This window comes from Physeter macrocephalus, chromosome 8 (genome assembly GCF_002837175.3).
Source record: "Physeter macrocephalus isolate SW-GA chromosome 8, ASM283717v5, whole genome shotgun sequence".
Taxonomy (NCBI): domain Eukaryota; kingdom Metazoa; phylum Chordata; class Mammalia; order Artiodactyla; family Physeteridae; genus Physeter; species Physeter macrocephalus.
In genome coordinates, this window is record NC_041221.1 from 24,430,085 (window position 1) to 24,449,031 (window position 18,947).

Below are 18,947 nucleotides of genomic sequence, written 5' to 3' on the forward strand. Positions count from 1 at the left end.
GGAAAGATGGTGAAAAGAGTTTTCTTTGATTTTCTGTGTTGGTGGTGGTTGTGCTTGTTTTAGTTTTTGTTTTGTGAAGCAGCTAAGATCCTTTGTAAAACAGGATAGGCTAATTTATGTCTTAGTCACAAACTTCCCCCAAACCTGAGCAACAGAAGGTTGCTTTAAGTTTCTCACTGACATCATGTCCAGTGTGGCTGGGGAGAGATTCTCCTGCTAATAATGCTGGTCACTTGGAGATCTAGATTGGAGACCATGGCTTAGCACATGATTCCACAATCGTTGAGGCAAGAAAATGCAGTGTGATGGATTGTGTTCATTGGTGCCCAAAGACTTCTATCCAAAAGTGATGCACATCACTGTAACTCATATTTCATTGACTAAAGCAAGTCACATGTTCAGGTATAATTTCAGAGGTGACAGGGAAGTGCAGTACTGCCACATACCCAGGAAGTAGAATGCCAAAAATATTTGATGACCAATGCTGATGATTTCCACAGTCCCTAGCAACATTAATTCCTATCTGGTCAGATGAAATAAATGTGCTCATTGGGATACATTTCAATCTACAGCTTCATTAGAACACATTTTAGAGAGGGAACTAATTTTTTTTCCTGTCGTTACCTTTTCTCATTTGTTGTTTTTTCCTACGTCTGTTTAGACACTAGTACTGTAGAAAACCTGATTTTATTAAAATTAAAGTGTATTTAAAGTTTTCCTTATTTAATGTCTGTGAGTTTTTGACAAACGCATATAGTCATGTAGCCACCACAATCAAGATGCAGAATAGTTCTTTCACTCCCCAAAATAACTTTGTGTCTTTTTATGGTCACCTCCACCCCCAGACCCTGGCAACCACTGATCTGTTTCGGTCTGTATAGTTTTGTTTTTTCCAGAATGTCTAAGTGGAATTAAACAGTATGTAGCTGTTTGAGTCTGGCTTCTTTCAGCTTAACATAATGCATTTAAGATGTAGTTACATTGTTGCCTGTATCAGCAGTTTATTCCTTTTTATTGCTGAGTAGTATTCTGTTGTAGGGATGTGCCACAGTTACCCATTCCCTAGTTATGGAATGCTTGGGTTGGTTGTTTCCAGTCTGGGAGAATTATGAATGAAATTCACATAGGTTTTTGTGCAAACATAAGTTTTCATTTTACTAGGTTAAATACCTAGGAATAGGATTGCTGGATGTATGTAAGAGTATATATGTTTTTATTTTTGTTATTTCAATAGGTATGTAGTGGTAATCTTACTGTGGTTTAAACTTTGTTGTTAATGTAAAAACTACATAACAAAATTTGCCATTCTAACCATTTTTAAGTGTCTAATTCAGTGGCATTAAATATAAACACATTGTTGTACAGTCATCAGCATCTTAACTGTTTTTAATTTGCATTTCCTTAATGAGTCAGCATTGTTTTCATTTGTAGACCTTCTTTGCTGAAGTATCTGTTCAAATCCTTTGCTGAATTTTTTTGGACAATTTTCTTATTGTTAAGACCCCAATTAGTAAGCTGGACGAAGAATTTGAATATAGTTCACGAAGAACAAGAACGTGGCAAAATGTGGAAATATCCAGCTTCTCTAGTAATAAACCTACTTCTTACTTAGCTGTTGTACTAGTTATTTTTACCCTTATATTTCAGTAATGTGTTTCATTAGAGGGAGCAAATCTACTGTTCAAAAGGAAGAAAATTATAAATTTGGAGCGGTAGATGGTAGATATATATAGGATGTTGACATTAAATTATGAAAAAATAAAACATTCAAGGAAACTTGATCACATAACCAGGGTGTGTATGATAAAGTCAAAAAGTTGTCTTTTGGAATTGGGGGTTAGGTTTTAAATCCTCATTTCCTCATTAACTTGCTTGATAATATAGTTGGGCTAGGATTAGAAATAGAGTTCGCTAATCTTAAGTCTACTCTCCACTTGTTCTTGACTGTCAGAGGTGGTGGTAGGGTCGCATTTTTTTCTTGTACTGTTTGGCTGGGGAACAGCAGCAGTTACTGTCTAAAGTTTTCTGTCTTGCCGAGTTGCCCCTTCCCTGGTCCTTTGGCTAGAGAGAGAGCAAGCTTTGGGGGGGAATTTTTTTCGTCTGTTCTCATTGGTGTTTCTAGCTTGCCAGCTTCTCTACCTCAGCCTCCAGTCCAGGATACTTGAGGCAACACACAAATCCAGATAACTCACTGCCTTGTGGTTCCTTGGCGTCCCAGCTTCTTTTGCTGATCTGCCTTCTCTTCACCTTTTAGAGTCTTCTTATGTTTGTTTTGTATATAATATCCTGGGTTTTTAGCTGTCCTTGGCAGGAGGAGTAGGCAGAAAACTCCTTCTGTTTCATCTTGGTCTAGAATCTTCATTTGTCTTTTAGTCTTTATTGCTGCCTTTCTCTAGAGCAAACTTTATCCTTATTTTCTAAATGATATGTGTTTTACATGTTTTTGAATTTTTTTACATGTGGAATTGTATAGGAGTAGGTACTCTTTGTGTCTGGGGTTCTCTATCACACAAAATTTATCCAAATTTATTTGCCATATTTAGGCAATTTGGGTAGTTTCCATTTTGGAGGCATTATGAATAGAGCTGCTATGAACATTCTTGTACATGTTTTTGAACATGAGTATATAGGAAACTTAATTTTAAGTAAGATACTAGCAAAATACTACACAAATGTATAGAGTTGATCCTTGAACAACACTGGTTTGAGCTATTTGGGTCCATTTATATGCGGATTTTTTCCAGTACTTATATGGTGTTGGCTCCTGCCCCATTCGTGGGTGTCACATCTGTAAATTCAACCAACTGCAGATCAGAATTTTCATCTGAATTTGCTTGAATCCGTGGATGTGGACAGCACCTGCAGATGTGGAGGGCCAACTATGGGACTTGAGTGCCCTGGAGTTTTGGGATACATGAGGGCTCTTGGAAGCGATCCATCCATGGATGCCGAGGTACACCTGCACTATAGGCAACATACACTTATAAAATAAGGAAAGAACTTCTTTCCCCCAACCCTGATCCCCCCAAAGTAGCAACTGTTAATAGTTTCTTATGTATTCTTCCAGAATAAATGTTTAACTATGATCTTTATATATCTGTGCCTTGTTTCAGATTTTCCTCCTGGAATATAGATTGGCAGGCAAGAACCTTGCATTGCTTCTACTCCATGCACACAGACTAGCTAAGGAAATTGAGTTGGGGATATAGAGCAATGGCAGTTGCAGCCTATCTCTTAGGTAGCTTTTCCTGGCCTCCATTTCCCTGATAAGGGGTGGATAAGCCACACCGAACCAAGTGTGGCTCGGGGCCTGCTCAACGGCTGAGTGTTTGCCTTGAAGAGTTTTATAGCTGAGGCTTACCACCATTCTGGTTGATTTATAGCAACAATCTTTGCCTTTCCATTTAGGGAAATATTTATACATAAAGTACTCTTGAGCAAAACTCAAGTCACAACTTCATCATGTGGGGAAAAACAAGAGTCAGTACTGCAAAAGAGATTTGTGATGTTGTTTCTTGGCCCAAATTCTGTATTAGAGTCATTTAGATGAAATGGTTTTAAGTTAGAAATGGGTTGTTGGTTGCATAGCAGTAGGCTTTTAGGAATGTTGAGACAGATTATTTAGATCTTATTTTGCTTTCTTTCCCTGATGAAGATATAGCCAGTGAAAGTTTTAACACATTTTAAAAAACATGGTCAGTGAAATAGGAAAATTGCTAACATAAGTTTTCACATTTGTGTGTGTATGTTAAGTAAATCACATGCAAAGACCTCCTGCTAAAGAACTTCACTGATAAAATTGGACTTGGTGGGCTTCCCTGGTGGCGCAGTGGTTAAGAATCCGCCTGCCAGTGCAGGGGACACGGGTTTGAGCCCTAGTCTGGGAAGATCCCACATGCCGCCGAGCAACTAAGCCCATGCGCCACAACTACTGAGGCTACGCTCTAGAGCCCGTGCTCCACAGCAAGAGAAGCCACCGCAATGAGAAGCCCGCGCACCGCAACGGAGAGTAGCCCCCGCTCGCTGCTGCTAGAGAAAGATGGTGTGCAGCAATGAAGACCCAACGCAGCCAAAAATAAATAAACAAACATAAATAAATAAATAGGACTTGGTAGTGTTAGTAAAATGAAAGTTCAGCTACGATATTTACAAATTGCAGTTAACCTTTGATTTTTTTTTTTAAGTTTCATTGTACAAAATTTCAAACTCTCACAAATAGATTAATGTAATAAACTTCCGTATAACCAGCATCTAGATTCAACAGATACAAGCATATGGTTGATAATTCTTTTTTTTTTTTTTTTTTTTTTTTTTTTTAATTTTAATTTTTATTTTTTTTGCGGTACGCGGGCCTCTCACTGTTGTGGCCTCTCCCGTTGCGGAGCACAGGCTCTGGACGCGCAGGCTCAGCGGCCATGGCTCACGGGCCTAGCTGCTCCACGGCATGTGGGATCCTCCTGGACCGGGGCACGAACCCGTGTTCCCTGCATCGGCAAGCGGACTCTCAACCACTGCGCCACCAGGGAAGCCCCTGGTTGATAATTCTTTTATCTCAACCCTTTCCCTCTTGCCTCCCCACACTTCTGCTGGGTTGTTTTAAAGGAAATCCCAGATACGATATCTTTTCATCCATGAATACTTACGTATTCTAAGAGATAATTTTTTTAAAACAAATAACCACAATACCAGTATCATACTTATTGTCTTTATACTCCAAGTTTTAAAGTAACTATCAATATTATTACTATTAATATGATGATTACTGAATTCTCTTTAGGATTTCTTTGTAGTTCCTTGTCTTTGGATATAGCCTACTTGGGGATATATGATCATGTTTTAAAGTCTAAAGTAATTATTTTCTGTGATTAAGCTTGATATACACAGATTCATTTGTTTGATTTGTTTTTGGGTTTATTTTGCATTTTGATTATTATATGATTTCCACTTTTATTATTATGTAAAAGATTTCCATGGTTCTAAAACAAAGTGATTCAGAAGTCTAATGTTCCCTTCCCTTTCCTTTTCCTTTTATAATCAGTGGAGCTTGTGAAGTCTCTGATACAATAATGATAATTTTATGCATATGTGTATTTTGAGAGAGCCATAGTTATTCTCTGATTTTTTTCCAGATGTTCTGTGAGCAAAATCTATCTGTCAGCATACCTAAACATACCACTATGATAGAACAGTGGTTCTCAAACTTTTTTGGTCTCAGGATCCCTGTAAATTCTTCTAAAAGATTCAGAAGAGCTTTTATTTGCTGTATAAGAGAATAAAAAAATTTAGAAATATTTATTCACTTAACACACCCATTATGTGTTAATATAAAATTTTTTTCATGAAAATAACTATATATTCCAAACCCAAAATATTGGTGAGAAGAGTGGATTTGTTTTATATTTACATACCTCTTAAATGTCTGGTTTAATGGGAGGCAGCTGCATTCAAACAGGTGTCTCATGTAGCCTCTGGAAAACTCCACTGTACACTGGCAAGACAATGAGAGTAAAACTCTCTTAGTGTTATGGCAAAAATAGTTTTGACCTTGCAGGGCAAGGTGAGTCCAGTCCTGTACTTTAGACTGTCGAGCAGAGCTCTGGGCCTTGATTTAGATTGGATGTGTTTGCTTAGTTTTCTGTTTATTGGTTCGTCTTTCAGAAGGATGGAGTCTACTGAAGATCGGTGTCTGGTCGTATTCATGTGTTTCTCTGTCCTGCTAGTGGAGGTGCTGTCTCTCCAGTCCCACCTCACCCGCCCCTCGCGGCCATGCTGTGGGAGTGTGGGGAGTCGTGGTGCCTCCTGCTGTGACGTCCTTGCTGCGGCTCCCTGCGCCACACAGGGCTAGGTCACCTTGTGGGGCTGGTCCCTGTCTAGGAGGCGCCCGGCTCTCGATCAGCCGTTCACACCCGTGTTGATACTGTTTCCAGTGTTTGTCCCTGCATCCCGCTAGCCAAGGTGTGCCCACAAAGGCTGTCCCTGCCCCACCCCAGTCCATCGCCGCATAACTGGTGGCTGACCAGTCACCATGTTGGTGGAGGGTGACGTGGCGACCCTCGTGGTGACCCTTGTTCATGTAAGCCCAGCGGTGTCTCTTGCTGCTTCCCTCTGCACTGTGTCTTGCTTACGGGACACCTCTTGCCGCGCTGTGGCTACTGCATCCTACTTTCTACTCCCGCAGCTGCCTGAGAGCTGGCCGGGGAGACAGGATGAGGTGGAAGCACTTTGCCCTGTGACTGCAGCTGCCTCCCCACACTCGCACTCAAACCCACCCTAAGTGGTTGATCCTGCGGTAGCACATGCCTGTCGCTAAAGTTAATCCACAGCCGTCTAAGCACTTCTGGCTTAGACACCCTGATGTTGAGAATGACTTTGAGCGCTTGTTAGGCTCCTACCTGCAGAACTGTGGTAATTCTAGAACTAATCCACGCCCATGGGCATCAGCATCTCTGCTCTGATGATTCTGGATGACCAGGATTGCACGTTCTGTGGCCCTATTAAAGAGTCGTTTTGCGTACCATGGCAACACCGTGACTGGGAATTCGGATGATGGGAAATCCGGATTCGATTCCATAGAGGAAGCCTGGTAATCGACTGCTCCAACCTAGGAAGGTAGCAGATTTGCCACTCGCGACCCGAGGGTGGGGAGGCAGTGATGCAAAACAACACTGGACACTTTCGAGGTCCGGTAATTGGAATGAGTCCACTTAAAATCCTTTAAGGCAGATCCATTGTGTGGCAAATCTGGTACCGGCAGCTGAGGTAATCCCCAGCTTCGGTGGCAGGGGTATTGAATTCGGTGCAGTTAAAATGCTGTGTGATCTGCCATGCGGGTCTGCGGATGCGTAGCCTCCATCCCTATCCCTACCCCCTGCTTCTCGGCGCCCTCCTGGCTCCTAGCCGAGTGTCCGTGGGCTGAAGTGTGCACTTGAAGAAATTAAAGTGCTCCAAGCAGGTCCGAGCTGCCTGCACACTGCTGCTGGAAATCCTGGAATGGGAGCATGGTTCTCTTTTGTTTGTGTTGGAGGAATTTGATCGTGCAGGCCGATTAGATGGGATGGCTGGGATGCTCGTACTGCACCGCTAGAGCTCAAAGTCTTAGATTGATGCAAGACCGACCAGAGTGAAAGCTTTTGCCATGGATGTTTTCATTACTTAAGGATGAAGGTGAAAATGGGAGGTTTGAAGAGATTCTGATCCCATGTTGTTCTGACTATAAACAATGCCGACTGCCCTCGTTATTTCCGGTAGTGTGCCGGCAGCTTATTGCTGGCAGCTTACGGGAAACCAGAGTCCTTCTGATGGTGGTAGCTGGAGTGTCTGGTTCCAGAGCTGAAATTTGAAGGCACAGCGGTGTGGTCTGCGCTTAATTTGACTCAAGCTGGACAACCCTATGCGAATCCATCACAGACGGGATTGGCGCTTTGATAGCTCTTACGTGGGTGGTGCTGCATGGCCTTTCTGTGTTGCTGGAGCGATTTGTCTGGCTTATTGATAACCGGGGAGACTAGTGTGCTCACCACTTAGGTTACCCCCAGTGCTTGATATCCCTAACTTGGACAAATATTGCTTAGCCACCCAGGATTGAGCAATCACAAGTCTGTGGTGCTCTTAAGGGGCCGTAACTGCGCCACGCTTCTCAGCATGTGCGTATCCCAGTCTGACGGGTGCTGGGGATTCATTATTAAATCCATTAGTGCTGGGCTCTGGGTTGCAGTTATTCCTCATTAGTGAGGAATTCCCTGTAAGGGAGAAGATCAGAAGCTTGCATTAAGTCCCTGCCCGTTGTTCATACTGCCCATCGCCCCTCAGATTGCCCACTTGGGGTTGGCATTTGGTCTTGGGGGATCACCCGAGAAGATGGTCTAAATGAGAATCTCAACCAGATTTCGGTAGGTGGTCCTGCGGAAAGACCGCGTTAAGGACCGAGCAAGCGAGCTTGAGGGATAACTTTCGGCCATTTGTATGTCACCCGCCACCCCAGGCAAGACTGACAGTAGTGCCATGAGAATCACTTGGGGCGGGGTGGAGGGAGTGAAGGAAGAGCTGCTGCCCTTTGGTGGCCGACCCGTAGCCCTGAGCTTCCATAGTTTCTGCTTAAGGTGGCCTCTGGCTCGCCTCTCTCTGGCCTTCGTGGTCTTGGGGTGCCCCCTCCACACTCTATTGTGTGTGTGTCTGTTCCTGTCTGTCTCTCCCTCTAGGACCGTTCTGCTGTTTAGATGTGTTTTTGTGAAATTTAAACTTAGGACCGGACTTAGGACTTTAGACTTTAAACTGTTAGGACAGGAATGGGGAAGTGATTTTGCATATTTCTATCTATAATCTGTTAGTTATGAGAAAGTACAGTTTCAAATAAAACCACGGTTTCCGTTATTTTCAATTTTGATTTATTTACAGAGCTCTCATACAAAGGAACAGTTGACCTTTTTATATAATAGAAAAATTTTAAGTTTCAGATATACTAGATTATCATCCTGATCACAATTTTTAGTTCTCCATGATGTTGATTCATGTTTTACCTAGTGATAGAGTCTTGCTTTAACATGCAGTATTTTAGTTTTTGGTAGCCTATTATTTTTTTTAAAGTTATAACCAAAGATAATTCAATTTTTCTTTTTCATTAATAGACATATGTAGAGTGTGTCGGTCAGAAGGAACACCTGAGAAACCTCTTTATCATCCTTGTGTGTGTACTGGCAGTATTAAGTTTATCCATCAAGAATGGTGAGTCATCCTTTTAGAAAATTTTTATTTCTGAGCTTTACTGTCATCTATATAATGAGGGAGACTGTTTCAATGAACTTTCTCTGTAACTAGTTATTTCTTTAAAATTTGCATTGTGAAAATTTGGAAACTACCCATATTTCTTATTACCATGCCGTATCATTTTGGTATATTGTCTTTCAGATGCACGTGAGTACCTATTTGTTTATTTCTACCATGGTGAGCTTATGTTCATGGGAAGTGTTACCGTGTTCTAGTTTTGCTTGGCATGATTATAGTTTACATTTAGGAAATGCTTTGTGTAAGGTAATAACTCAGTGCTTGTATACATTTTAACTCATTTAATCCTTACAACAAAACTGCAAGGTGGAGTATGATTATGATTTTATGATTATTCAGATGAGGGACCTGAAGCATTGAAAGGTTAAGTAACTTGTTCTAGGTCACACAGCCAGCCAATTAGTGATAGACCTAGCCACCAGGTAGCAGTATCCTTAGACCAATATTAGAACTGATGTTGATGCTTGGAGATTCTTCTATATTCAGTTATCTTTGAGGACGTTACAATTTACTTTGATTCATTAATTGTTCAGTTAATTGAAATTGCTTTTTTTTTTTTTTTTGCGCGGTACGCGGGCCTCTCACTGTCGTGGCCTCTCACGCTGCGGAGCACAGGCTCAGTGGCCATGGTTCATGGGCCCAGGCCGCTCTGCGGCATGTGGGATCCTCCCAGACCGGGGCACGAACCTGTATCCCCTGCATCGCAGGTGGACTCTCAACCACTGCGCCACCAGGGAAGCCCGAAACTGCTTTTTAATAGAGGAAATACATGTCGTTTTTATCTTTATCTGTTATAATTCTGTACTCTTAGAGGGCATCAATGATAAAAAGTTTAGGACTTTCTAAATTTAAACTTGTAAAAGTTCTGTGATATGTTAAATTTTAGTAAAGCAATATTAGTTTTCAATGAAACCTTAAAAGTTTTTTTTTGTTATAAACACTATACTTACGAATGTATTTGTAATTGCAGCTTAGTTCAGTGGCTGAAACACAGTCGAAAAGAATACTGTGAATTATGCAAGCACAGATTTGCTTTCACACCAAGTAAGTTCTTTCGAAGTTTTCACTGCATTTCTAGGTTATAACTGGCCACATAAAGGTGTTTAGACAGTTTTAAAGCAACTGTGTTCAGCTTAATTTGTCTTTTATGGTAATAGAAAGTCTTGCTATAATATTTTGGAAAATATTTTTAAAAACTTCACGTCAGCTTTTAACACACCACACACACGTGATTTAATATGTGGGATATTTCTTCTTTTTTTTTTTTCTGTTTTTTCTTTTAGACAAGTTCAAACATGTACAAAGGTATAATGAGCCTTTATGTATCCACCACTCAGTTTCATCCATTTTCAACTCATAGCCTTTACATGTCATTCCCTATGCTCTTGTTTGCACCTCTCCATCCTTATTAAAGCAAATCCCATCATTTATGATTTCATCTGTACATATTTTAGCATGTATCTCTAAAGAGTAATGGTTTTTATATATATATATATATATATATATAGCTATAATACCATTATTTACCCCAAAAAATTATTGATTCCTTGAATTTGTCAAATATCCCATCCCTGTTCAAATTTGGTACATCTTTTGAGTTTAAATTATGTTGGTTGGAATAATAATAAAGACAAATACTTAACTCACTTTTTAAAAATAAGACTTTTTAAGCTCAGTATTTTGTAGGCTTATGGTAAATATTTTGCGGATCTTTAAAATTCTGATTATATTTATAACTCCTTTACCTATTGATTGATATTTAATATTGTTCATCTTAAATAAGTAGAGGTTTATACTGGCAAGTTATCAATAATTTGAAGCACATTTTCATTCTGGGATCCTAGTATATTGCTCTCCCCCTCCCCCAAAGATTTTTTTATGCTGTAGTTTTGTTTGTTTTAAGCATCTTGAGATGCTGAGTGTAAATTCTGTAAATTAGTGTTAGTTTTACTTTGTCTTTATGTGATGAGTGTATATAATTAAAATCATTAATTTCGGTTTTGAAGCTTTGTATTCATTGTGCTCAAAAAATGTCAGTTCTGTTATTTTGTAGTCTTTAATTTTCTGTAGGTCATAAAAACTGTACAGCTTAAGGTTTATTGCAAACTGCAAGACTAAATAGTTGAATATCTTCATGAAGTTTGATTGATAAGAAATACTCATGTGAGCTTCTTTATTCTGAGGCCAATAAAAGCTTGTGTTTGTACCTTTTAGTTTTCATTTGACAGTCATGTGCTCTGTTTATCTTTTTCAAAAACTCTGTTTACTGGTTTAATGACTTGCTCCTGTGTATCAAATATCCTCTTAAAGTACTGATCTTTGTGGGTGTGTTGTAAAAAGTTGCTGTTTGTTACTTGTTCACTCCTTTGTGTCTATAGCTGTGAACAGTTTTGTAATAGTGCTCATAAATTTCAGATCACTGATTTAAAATCTTTATTTATCATAGCTCTTTGTTTTGGCCTTACTGGAGAAAGAGGCCTTTGTTCCTTCTGTATGTTCTGAGAAACCTGTGGTAGAGCAGTGGTTTTCACTGGAACCATTTACAAAGGAAATCTTTCTAAAACGTGTGTACATAGGTTCTGATACCAATTCCAACATGTGTGTTGGGTGGTTTTCCCTACGCCAGTGAGCAGTTCTGCAGGACACCGGCTGGGCGTCCTACAGTTTAACCCACTTCTCACACTGTCTGCTCCAAGACAACATTCCATTCCACAGGTTGAGGGCTCCGTCCTTAAAGGACTGGCGTCCCTCAACCCCCTGCAGATGCTAGTCGCAAACCCAGGCTGTTAACTTTTGCTTTTGACTTTCTGACCAACTGACTTTTTTTTTTTTTTTTTTTTTTTTTGCGGTACATGGGCCTCTCACTGTTGTGGCCTCTCCCGTTGCGGAGCATAGGCTCCAGACGCGCAGGCCCAGCGGCCATGGCTCACGGGCCCAGCCGCTCCGCGGCATGTGGGATCCTCCCGGACCGGGGCACAAACCCACGTCCCCTGCATCAGCAGGTGGACTCCCAATCGCTGCGCCACTAGGGAAGCCCTGACCAACTGACTTTAAATCAGGGGTTCCCAATGACCCCTTCCTGGATTTGATTAATTTGCTAGAGTGGCTCATAGAACTCAGAGAAACATTTTACTTATTAGATCATCAGTTTATTGTAAAAGGATATAATTCAGGAACAGCCAGATTGAAGAGATGCATAAGGTAGGGTATGTGGGAAGGGAAACTGCACCATTTTCCCCAGATTCACTTGTTTTCACCAGCTGGGAAGCTCTCCGAACCTGAGGCCTTTCGGGTTTTTATGAAGGCTTCATTACATAGGCGTGATTGATTAAATCATTGACTGTTGGCAGTTGGTTCTACCTTCAGTCCCTCGCTCCTCCCCAGAGGTCTGAAGGGTGGAGCTGAAAGTTCCAACCTTCTAATTACTTGGTTGGCTCCCTTGGAAAACCCGTGCCATACTCTTTCTCCCCACCCCCGCCCCAGACAGGTTCAAAAGTCATCTCATTAACATAACAAAAGACACCTTTATGGCTTACGTTGCTTAGAAAATTCCTAGGGTTTCTGGAGCTGTGAGCCAGGAACTGTGGACGAAGACCAAATGTATATGAGAAGTATATTTTGGTCATCTGAACGATCAGATATGTATTTCTTATAAATCACAATATTACCTGTGGCAGAACCTCTTTTTCTGAGTATTGAACCACACTTTGCAGAGAAGTGGGAAGACCTTAATTTACCATTTGGAATGTTGATTATTATGCTAAAATGGGGTGGGGAGTGACTGACAGACGTCAGTGGGCTGTTCGCTCTTACAGGAAGTGGCTCTGCTGCAGATTGTTGTGCATTTTGAGTGCTATTTCTGAGGCTGGCATGGGGGGAGGGTTCTTTCTCGATAACATCTGTCAGCTTCACCTTTTGCTCCTGTTTGCTTTGTGTGATCTTTTATAATTTGAGAAACCAGATAATTATAGTGTTTGAGTGCTGAAATATGTGTAAATTAGCCTTACATAAAGTTCCTGGCTATGAGTGAGGGATGTGTACTTCTCTTGAATCTTTTTTCCTGCTCAGAGGCCTGTTTCGTTGGCTTCTACATTTATGTGATTTGCTCTCATAAATGACTTCTGGGTAAATGTAGTATTTTATTGTGATTATTTGATTCATTTTTCTTATAGGAAAAAATATTTAAGTGCAGTTGCAAATGTTGAAAGTTAAGATAGTGCTACCTGCCTAGAAAATAACCTATTTGAATCTTCATGAAATTATGTGACCTTTTTCCCCCATATAGTTTATTCCCCAGATATGCCTTCGCGGCTTCCAATCCAAGACATATTTGCTGGACTGGTTACAAGTATTGGCACTGCAATACGATATTGGTTTCATTATACACTTGTGGCCTTTGCATGGTTGGGAGTTGTTCCTCTTACAGCATGTGAGTATTCATTCTTCTGTGGCTGGAGTTATTTAAACATTGCACAACTATTTAATATTATAAAGTAATATGGCATCATAGTTTTGTTCGAATGATATTTAATTATTTGATATTATAATGTCATGTATTAGGTAAACCTCATTTAGGAAACATCATTCACCTGAATTTAAAACCATTTTTTAACAGGCCAGTTTCTTGAATGAATGTGGGAAAGAAAAACACAGCATACAGAGGCTAATAATGAAAGTTCATGAAAGAATTGAAAAAGCAAAATCAAACCATAATTAGAAGGAAATTGAATATTATTCCTTGAAGTTTATTAGCGCTTTCAAGGATGACAAAAGATGGGTTCTTTTGAGATTTTTTTTTTAATCCCCTTTTAAAAAACACATATCTAATGGTGCTGAATAATTGGGAAGCGTATCTTTCAAATATAGGAGGCTCTTTGGGAGATTGGTATATACTAACTCTTAGTTGATTCTTTTTAGGTTCTTTGTGTTCTTAAAGACATGGAGAGGGGTTGATAGTATATGGTGCCAGAGTATATAGATAGGATTCTTTAGAGTTAACCACAAACAAGATTTTTAAATAAGTATAATAATATCCTCACGTCTCCTTAAAATAAAGTAAACTTGATCAGTTATAAAAATGAAAATCTTATGAAAGTAGCAGAATAGGTACTATTCACTTGAAGAGTGAATTAGTGAGCTAGAAGATTGAGCAAGGAGTTCGCCAGGATGTAACTCAGAGAGACGAGAAGTTGCAAGTATGAAGGAAAAAATTTGAGAGATGGAGGCTACATCCGACTGTTTCAGTATCTGTCTAGTAAGTAGTTCCAGAGGGTAAAAGAGATTGAAAGAGAGAGAGCTGACTGTGATAAAGGAAAAAGACAATCCTAGACAAATTCTGAAGTTTTCCATTGCTGAATAGGGTGGTGTATAGATGTTATGCTTTCGGATTATCCTACAAAATCATGAAAATCGGACTGGCATCACACTTAAAGTCGGCAACATTGAATGTTAGAAGACAGCAGAATAGTCGACATATGGCAAAATTTTTGAACCCAAAATCTTATTATTCTCAGCTGGAAGGACAAAATACAGACATTTCAATAGATGCAAGGACTTGGAAAGCTTACTACCTCAAATTATTTATGAAAAAAGTGTTTGAGAATATATTTTACTAAAACGAGCAAGGAATCAAAGACAGGGAAAGGTGTGAGCTCCAGAGAAAAAGAAACAAGTGCTTCTTATAGCTAAATCAAAATTGTTGTTAGTGTACAATAATTAATAATTTTTTAGGTGTCAATTGGAAACTAAAATTCTAGATGATCTTAATGAAAGAAATTGTGAGGGGAGGATAGAATTGAGAGCTTTTTAGGTTGTCTTATTTGTGGTGAAATTATAGATGCTTTAGATAAAACAGGAAAATACAGTGTAATTATGCATTAAAGATACAGGAGTAACCAAGTAGAGTGCAGAACTAGCAAAGGTGATTAACAGCAAAGGTGCCACTGCTGTTCAGGGGAGGAAAGATGGTCTTTTCAATAAATGGTACAGCATCAACTGGACGGGCATGTGGAGCAAGTGACCCATACCATGACCTCCCACCTGACACAGGTTAATTTTAGATGGTCATAAACCTGAATGTGAACATTAAAACCAAAAAACTTCTAAAAGAAAGTATAGGAGAAAAACCATAAAAGAAAATACTGAGAAATTTGACTTAATTAAAATTAAGAACTTTAATTCATGCTCAGATACCTTTGAAAGAGAAAAGCAAGCTACAGAGTGAGAGATGGTATTTGCAATACACATATCCAGCAGAGGACTTGTATCCAGTATATATAAAGAACTATATAAATCAGTAAGAAAAAGGAAGACAAGCCAATTAAAAAGTGAACAGCAGATTTGAACAGGTGTTTCTGGAAAGAAGGTTAAATAGCCAATAAACACGTGAAAAGATGCTCAGTATCAGTCATCAGGGAAATGCACAAGACGATGCTGCTATGTACTCAGAAGGATGGCTGAAATGAAAAGGAAAGACAGTGCCAAATCCTTCTTAGGGTGTGGAGCATCTGCAACTTGCATACATTGATGGCAAGAGTACATATAGTGTAGCCACTTCGGAAAGCTGTTTGATTTTGTCTGTCAGTGATAAATATTATAAATACCTTATGATCCAGTAGTTCTGTTTCTGGGAATGTTGCTAACAGGAATAAGAGGCTTGTGTCCACTAAAAGACATGTGTATAAGAGTGTCATCACTGCAGCTTTGATAATAGTAGTTTAAAACTGTAACCAACCAAACAACTATCAGCAGTAGAATGGATACAGTGTGGCTTATCCCTGTAATGGAATACTACATAGTGGTGAAAAAGGAGCTGGCTGACGTGACATAGAATAACATGGATAAACTTCACTTCTTTGAGGAAGAGAAGCCAGGCACAAAAGAGTATGGGTTGTAGGATTGCGTTTATGTGAAATTTTAAAATAGGCCAAATTGATCTATGGTGATAGAGATCAGAATAGTGGTTACCTTTTGCTGGAGATATTGACTGAGAAGGGGCTTGAAGGAGCCTTCTGGGGACCTAGAAACGTTGAGAATCTTATCTGAGTGGCAGTTACTTGGATATATACTAATATAAAAATTCACCCAGACACACTTAATATTTATGTAAATTTTATCTTAATAAAAAAGTAACAAAACTTAAATTTAAGTAACTGTTAAGAGAATAGAAATAAGATGATGAGTTTTCATCCTAGGGAGCGGGAATAGGAGACAGTGAGTAAAGTTTGTGAAGTCTGACAGAAGACGGGAAAGACAAGAAGGGAGGGCTGAGGAAGGGCAGTACCAGAGAAGAAAAGATAAGATTGCAGTACCTATGATCATAGCGTTTAGACAGAGCCGCATAATTGTGTATGTATCAAAGTGTTCTGCTACCAGAGATAAGTACGAAACAGCCCAGGTTAATGCTAGAGGGATTTGTTAACAAAGGCTGACAGAATGCAGGAACAGTATTCACCAGCCAGACGTTATTCAGGATGAAACACTTTAAATGAGGAACAGCATTTTATTTCATATTAATAGAAGGCATAGTCCACTAAGAAAACTTAAGAATTTCTCTGCACCAGCAAACAGGACTTAGAAATATGTAAAACATTCATAGTTGTAGTGGAAGAGTAACACTTCTCTGAAATCAGTAGATCAAGTAGTCAAAAATTAAGTAAGGACTTTGAGGATTTAAGTAACAGGTAACAAGCTTGATTTCTGTTCTGACTTGTTTACACACACTCACACACAATTAAAATTAAATTATGTCACCCACTACACATTCTGTGACTTCCTTCTTTTAAGTTAGCAATGTACCCGTGGCTGTCTTTTCCTGTAGGAATGTGTTGAGCTACTTTATTATTATTTTTTTTTTTTGCGGTACGCGGGCCTCTCACTGTTGTGGCCTCTCGTGTTGCGGAGCACAGGCTCCGGACGCGCAGGCTCAGCGGCCACGGCTCACGGGCCCGGCCGCTCCGCGGCACGTGGGATCCTCCCGGACCGGGGCGCGAACCCGTGTCCCCCGCATCGGCAGGCGGACTCTCAACCGCTGTGCCACCAGGGAAGCCCAAGCTACCTTATTTTTAAGCACGCTAGTAAGGAGAACTTTAATTTATGAGTCTGTTTTCTTATCTACAGACAATTGGCTGTTTGTCACTTTTACTTGTTAGAAGCATACTTGCTTTGAATGTTTTATACATATATGTAAGTAATTTTTGTTACAGAAAATCTTTTCCTGTCTTTCCATTTTGACTTGGCATTTGAAAACAGCCATTGAAGTCACTGTAAAGTTTTGGTACAAGGCTATATAGGAAATGCTTAAACTAATACACAAGTACTGGTTTGAAAGAAAACCTCAGCTTTTGGGCCTCATTTCCAAATCTGTTTCTGCCTTTTCTGACTGAGAGGATAAGGGGATGGCTGTGTATTTGCCCTTACTTCATCTTTTTCCTTCATGGCCAGATTTAAGATTTTGTCCTTTTGAGGACCCTTGAATCTGTTTGTCAAAAATTGGTTGTTAGTTTGCTATTCATAGCATTGGAGCGTGTACTCTACTGAAACGTCCTCTTAATGTCAAAAATGTGTACCCCCAGAACTTTATTTTCATGAGCAGACTCAATGAATTTTAGAATTCTAGGTTAAAGCAAATACTCCGTATTATAATTTTGGAGTTCTGTTCTTGAGATTGGTTCCCCCCCACCCTTCAAACATCTAAGCTCATTTAATAAAAACAAGTAAGTAAATCTAGAGAGAATCAAAACTTTAAACATTATTGTGTAACATTTATTCTTTACTGTCACTGTTTTTAATGCTTGACTTTTTTTTTTTAACCTTAGTATTATGAGGCTCAACCTTGCAAAGACTAAATGTTTATTTCAGTGGCATCCGCAGTGTTCCACTTTACCTCTGTTTAGTTGAGCGACTGTATGAGTTATGATGAGAGTTGTGACCATATGCCATCATGCTCTTTCTTGGTAGGCCGCATCTACAAGTGCTTGTTTACTGGCTCTGTGAGCTCCCTACTGACACTGCCACTAGACATGCTGTCCACGTAAGTATTGAACCGCGTGGTGGTGGAAGGCTGCACATTGTGAACGGTGCTCATTTTTTCTTCTGCATACTTGTGTTTGTTGTAATTTGAAAAGTCCTTCTATTCCAAGGACAAATAATACCTTACGTTACCTGTTCGAAAGTTACAGCTACAGTGGAAGTAGCTGACATATATAAATGATGTTTTAAAACATACCCATCTTAAAGGACTGTTTGATAACAGTGGGTCAGCTAGTTAAATAAGCTGTCGTGTAGTGCAAGAAATGTATTGTTCCATATAGTGATATGCTGGGAGTTCATTTAAACGTGTTTTTAACAACACAGACATTTGAAGTCAAATTTCTTTTTTAAATGTTTTTTGTGATTGTTAGGAGATGGACTGTACAAACTTGTTCACTGTGGTGGTTTTACTGTATTTTAATTTGACATAAAGCTTTGTAATTGCAGTTTCTTGGGAAAGACATATATGTGTTTTCAAAATTATTGATGTTAGAAATGCTGTAAATGATTAACTGTATCAAGATCATTAGAATATTAAGCTTGCAAAAGATTGCACCTCTGTTTGCTAAAATCTTCTTTTGTACCCAGTTGACCTTAGGTTTCTGATCCCTATGTCAGTAAAGGCAAAGAACAATATAAGACTGTCTTTTAGAACAGAAGCATGCGGAGTATATTATAAAAATAAGCCAAATGGCAATAGAAGAGAGCAGGAGAGCATGTTAAATTCCTGATAGAAAAGAAATCAAGGAGGAGGTCTTTTAAGTCTCTTGTATTCCTGATAGAAAAGAAATCAAGGAGGAGGTCTTTTAAGTCTCTTGTGTCTGCATCATTATTTTGAATCATGGCTGAAAATACTTAGAAATATTAGATGTGTTTGCAACTTGGTTTTCCTACTTGCTAGTTTTACCTTTTTTGGATAGAACAGGCAAGTTATTTAATTTATGTGTTTCTTTGGCAGTATAGGGAATAGATAAGAGAAAATGTTTTGAACTCGAACTTTATTTACATTACAACAGCTTTCGATGTAATGTTTATAAGTAGACAAGGATCTTGAAAATAGGGCACTAATGGCTGTGGCCCTCATAAAAAGGAGAAGCAGTAATTTGACACACTTGAGAATTTAGAAATAGTATAAT

The 18,947-nt window shown here is 39.4% G+C and overlaps 1 protein-coding gene across 2 annotated transcripts in view; it reads left to right on the forward strand.

The window, feature by feature from the left end:
• Positions 1-18,947, forward strand: part of MARCHF6 (membrane associated ring-CH-type finger 6) — a 74,977-nt gene that overhangs the window by 10,812 nt on the left and 45,218 nt on the right. For both annotated transcript variants that reach the window (XM_024119159.2, XM_028492807.1), the window contains exons 2-5: positions 8,625-8,721; positions 9,752-9,825; positions 13,067-13,210; positions 17,740-17,812. In XM_024119159.2, the coding sequence (XP_023974927.1) occupies positions 8,625-8,721; positions 9,752-9,825; positions 13,067-13,210; positions 17,740-17,812 (388 nt within the window). The remainder of the gene's footprint in view (positions 1-8,624; positions 8,722-9,751; positions 9,826-13,066; positions 13,211-17,739; positions 17,813-18,947) is intronic.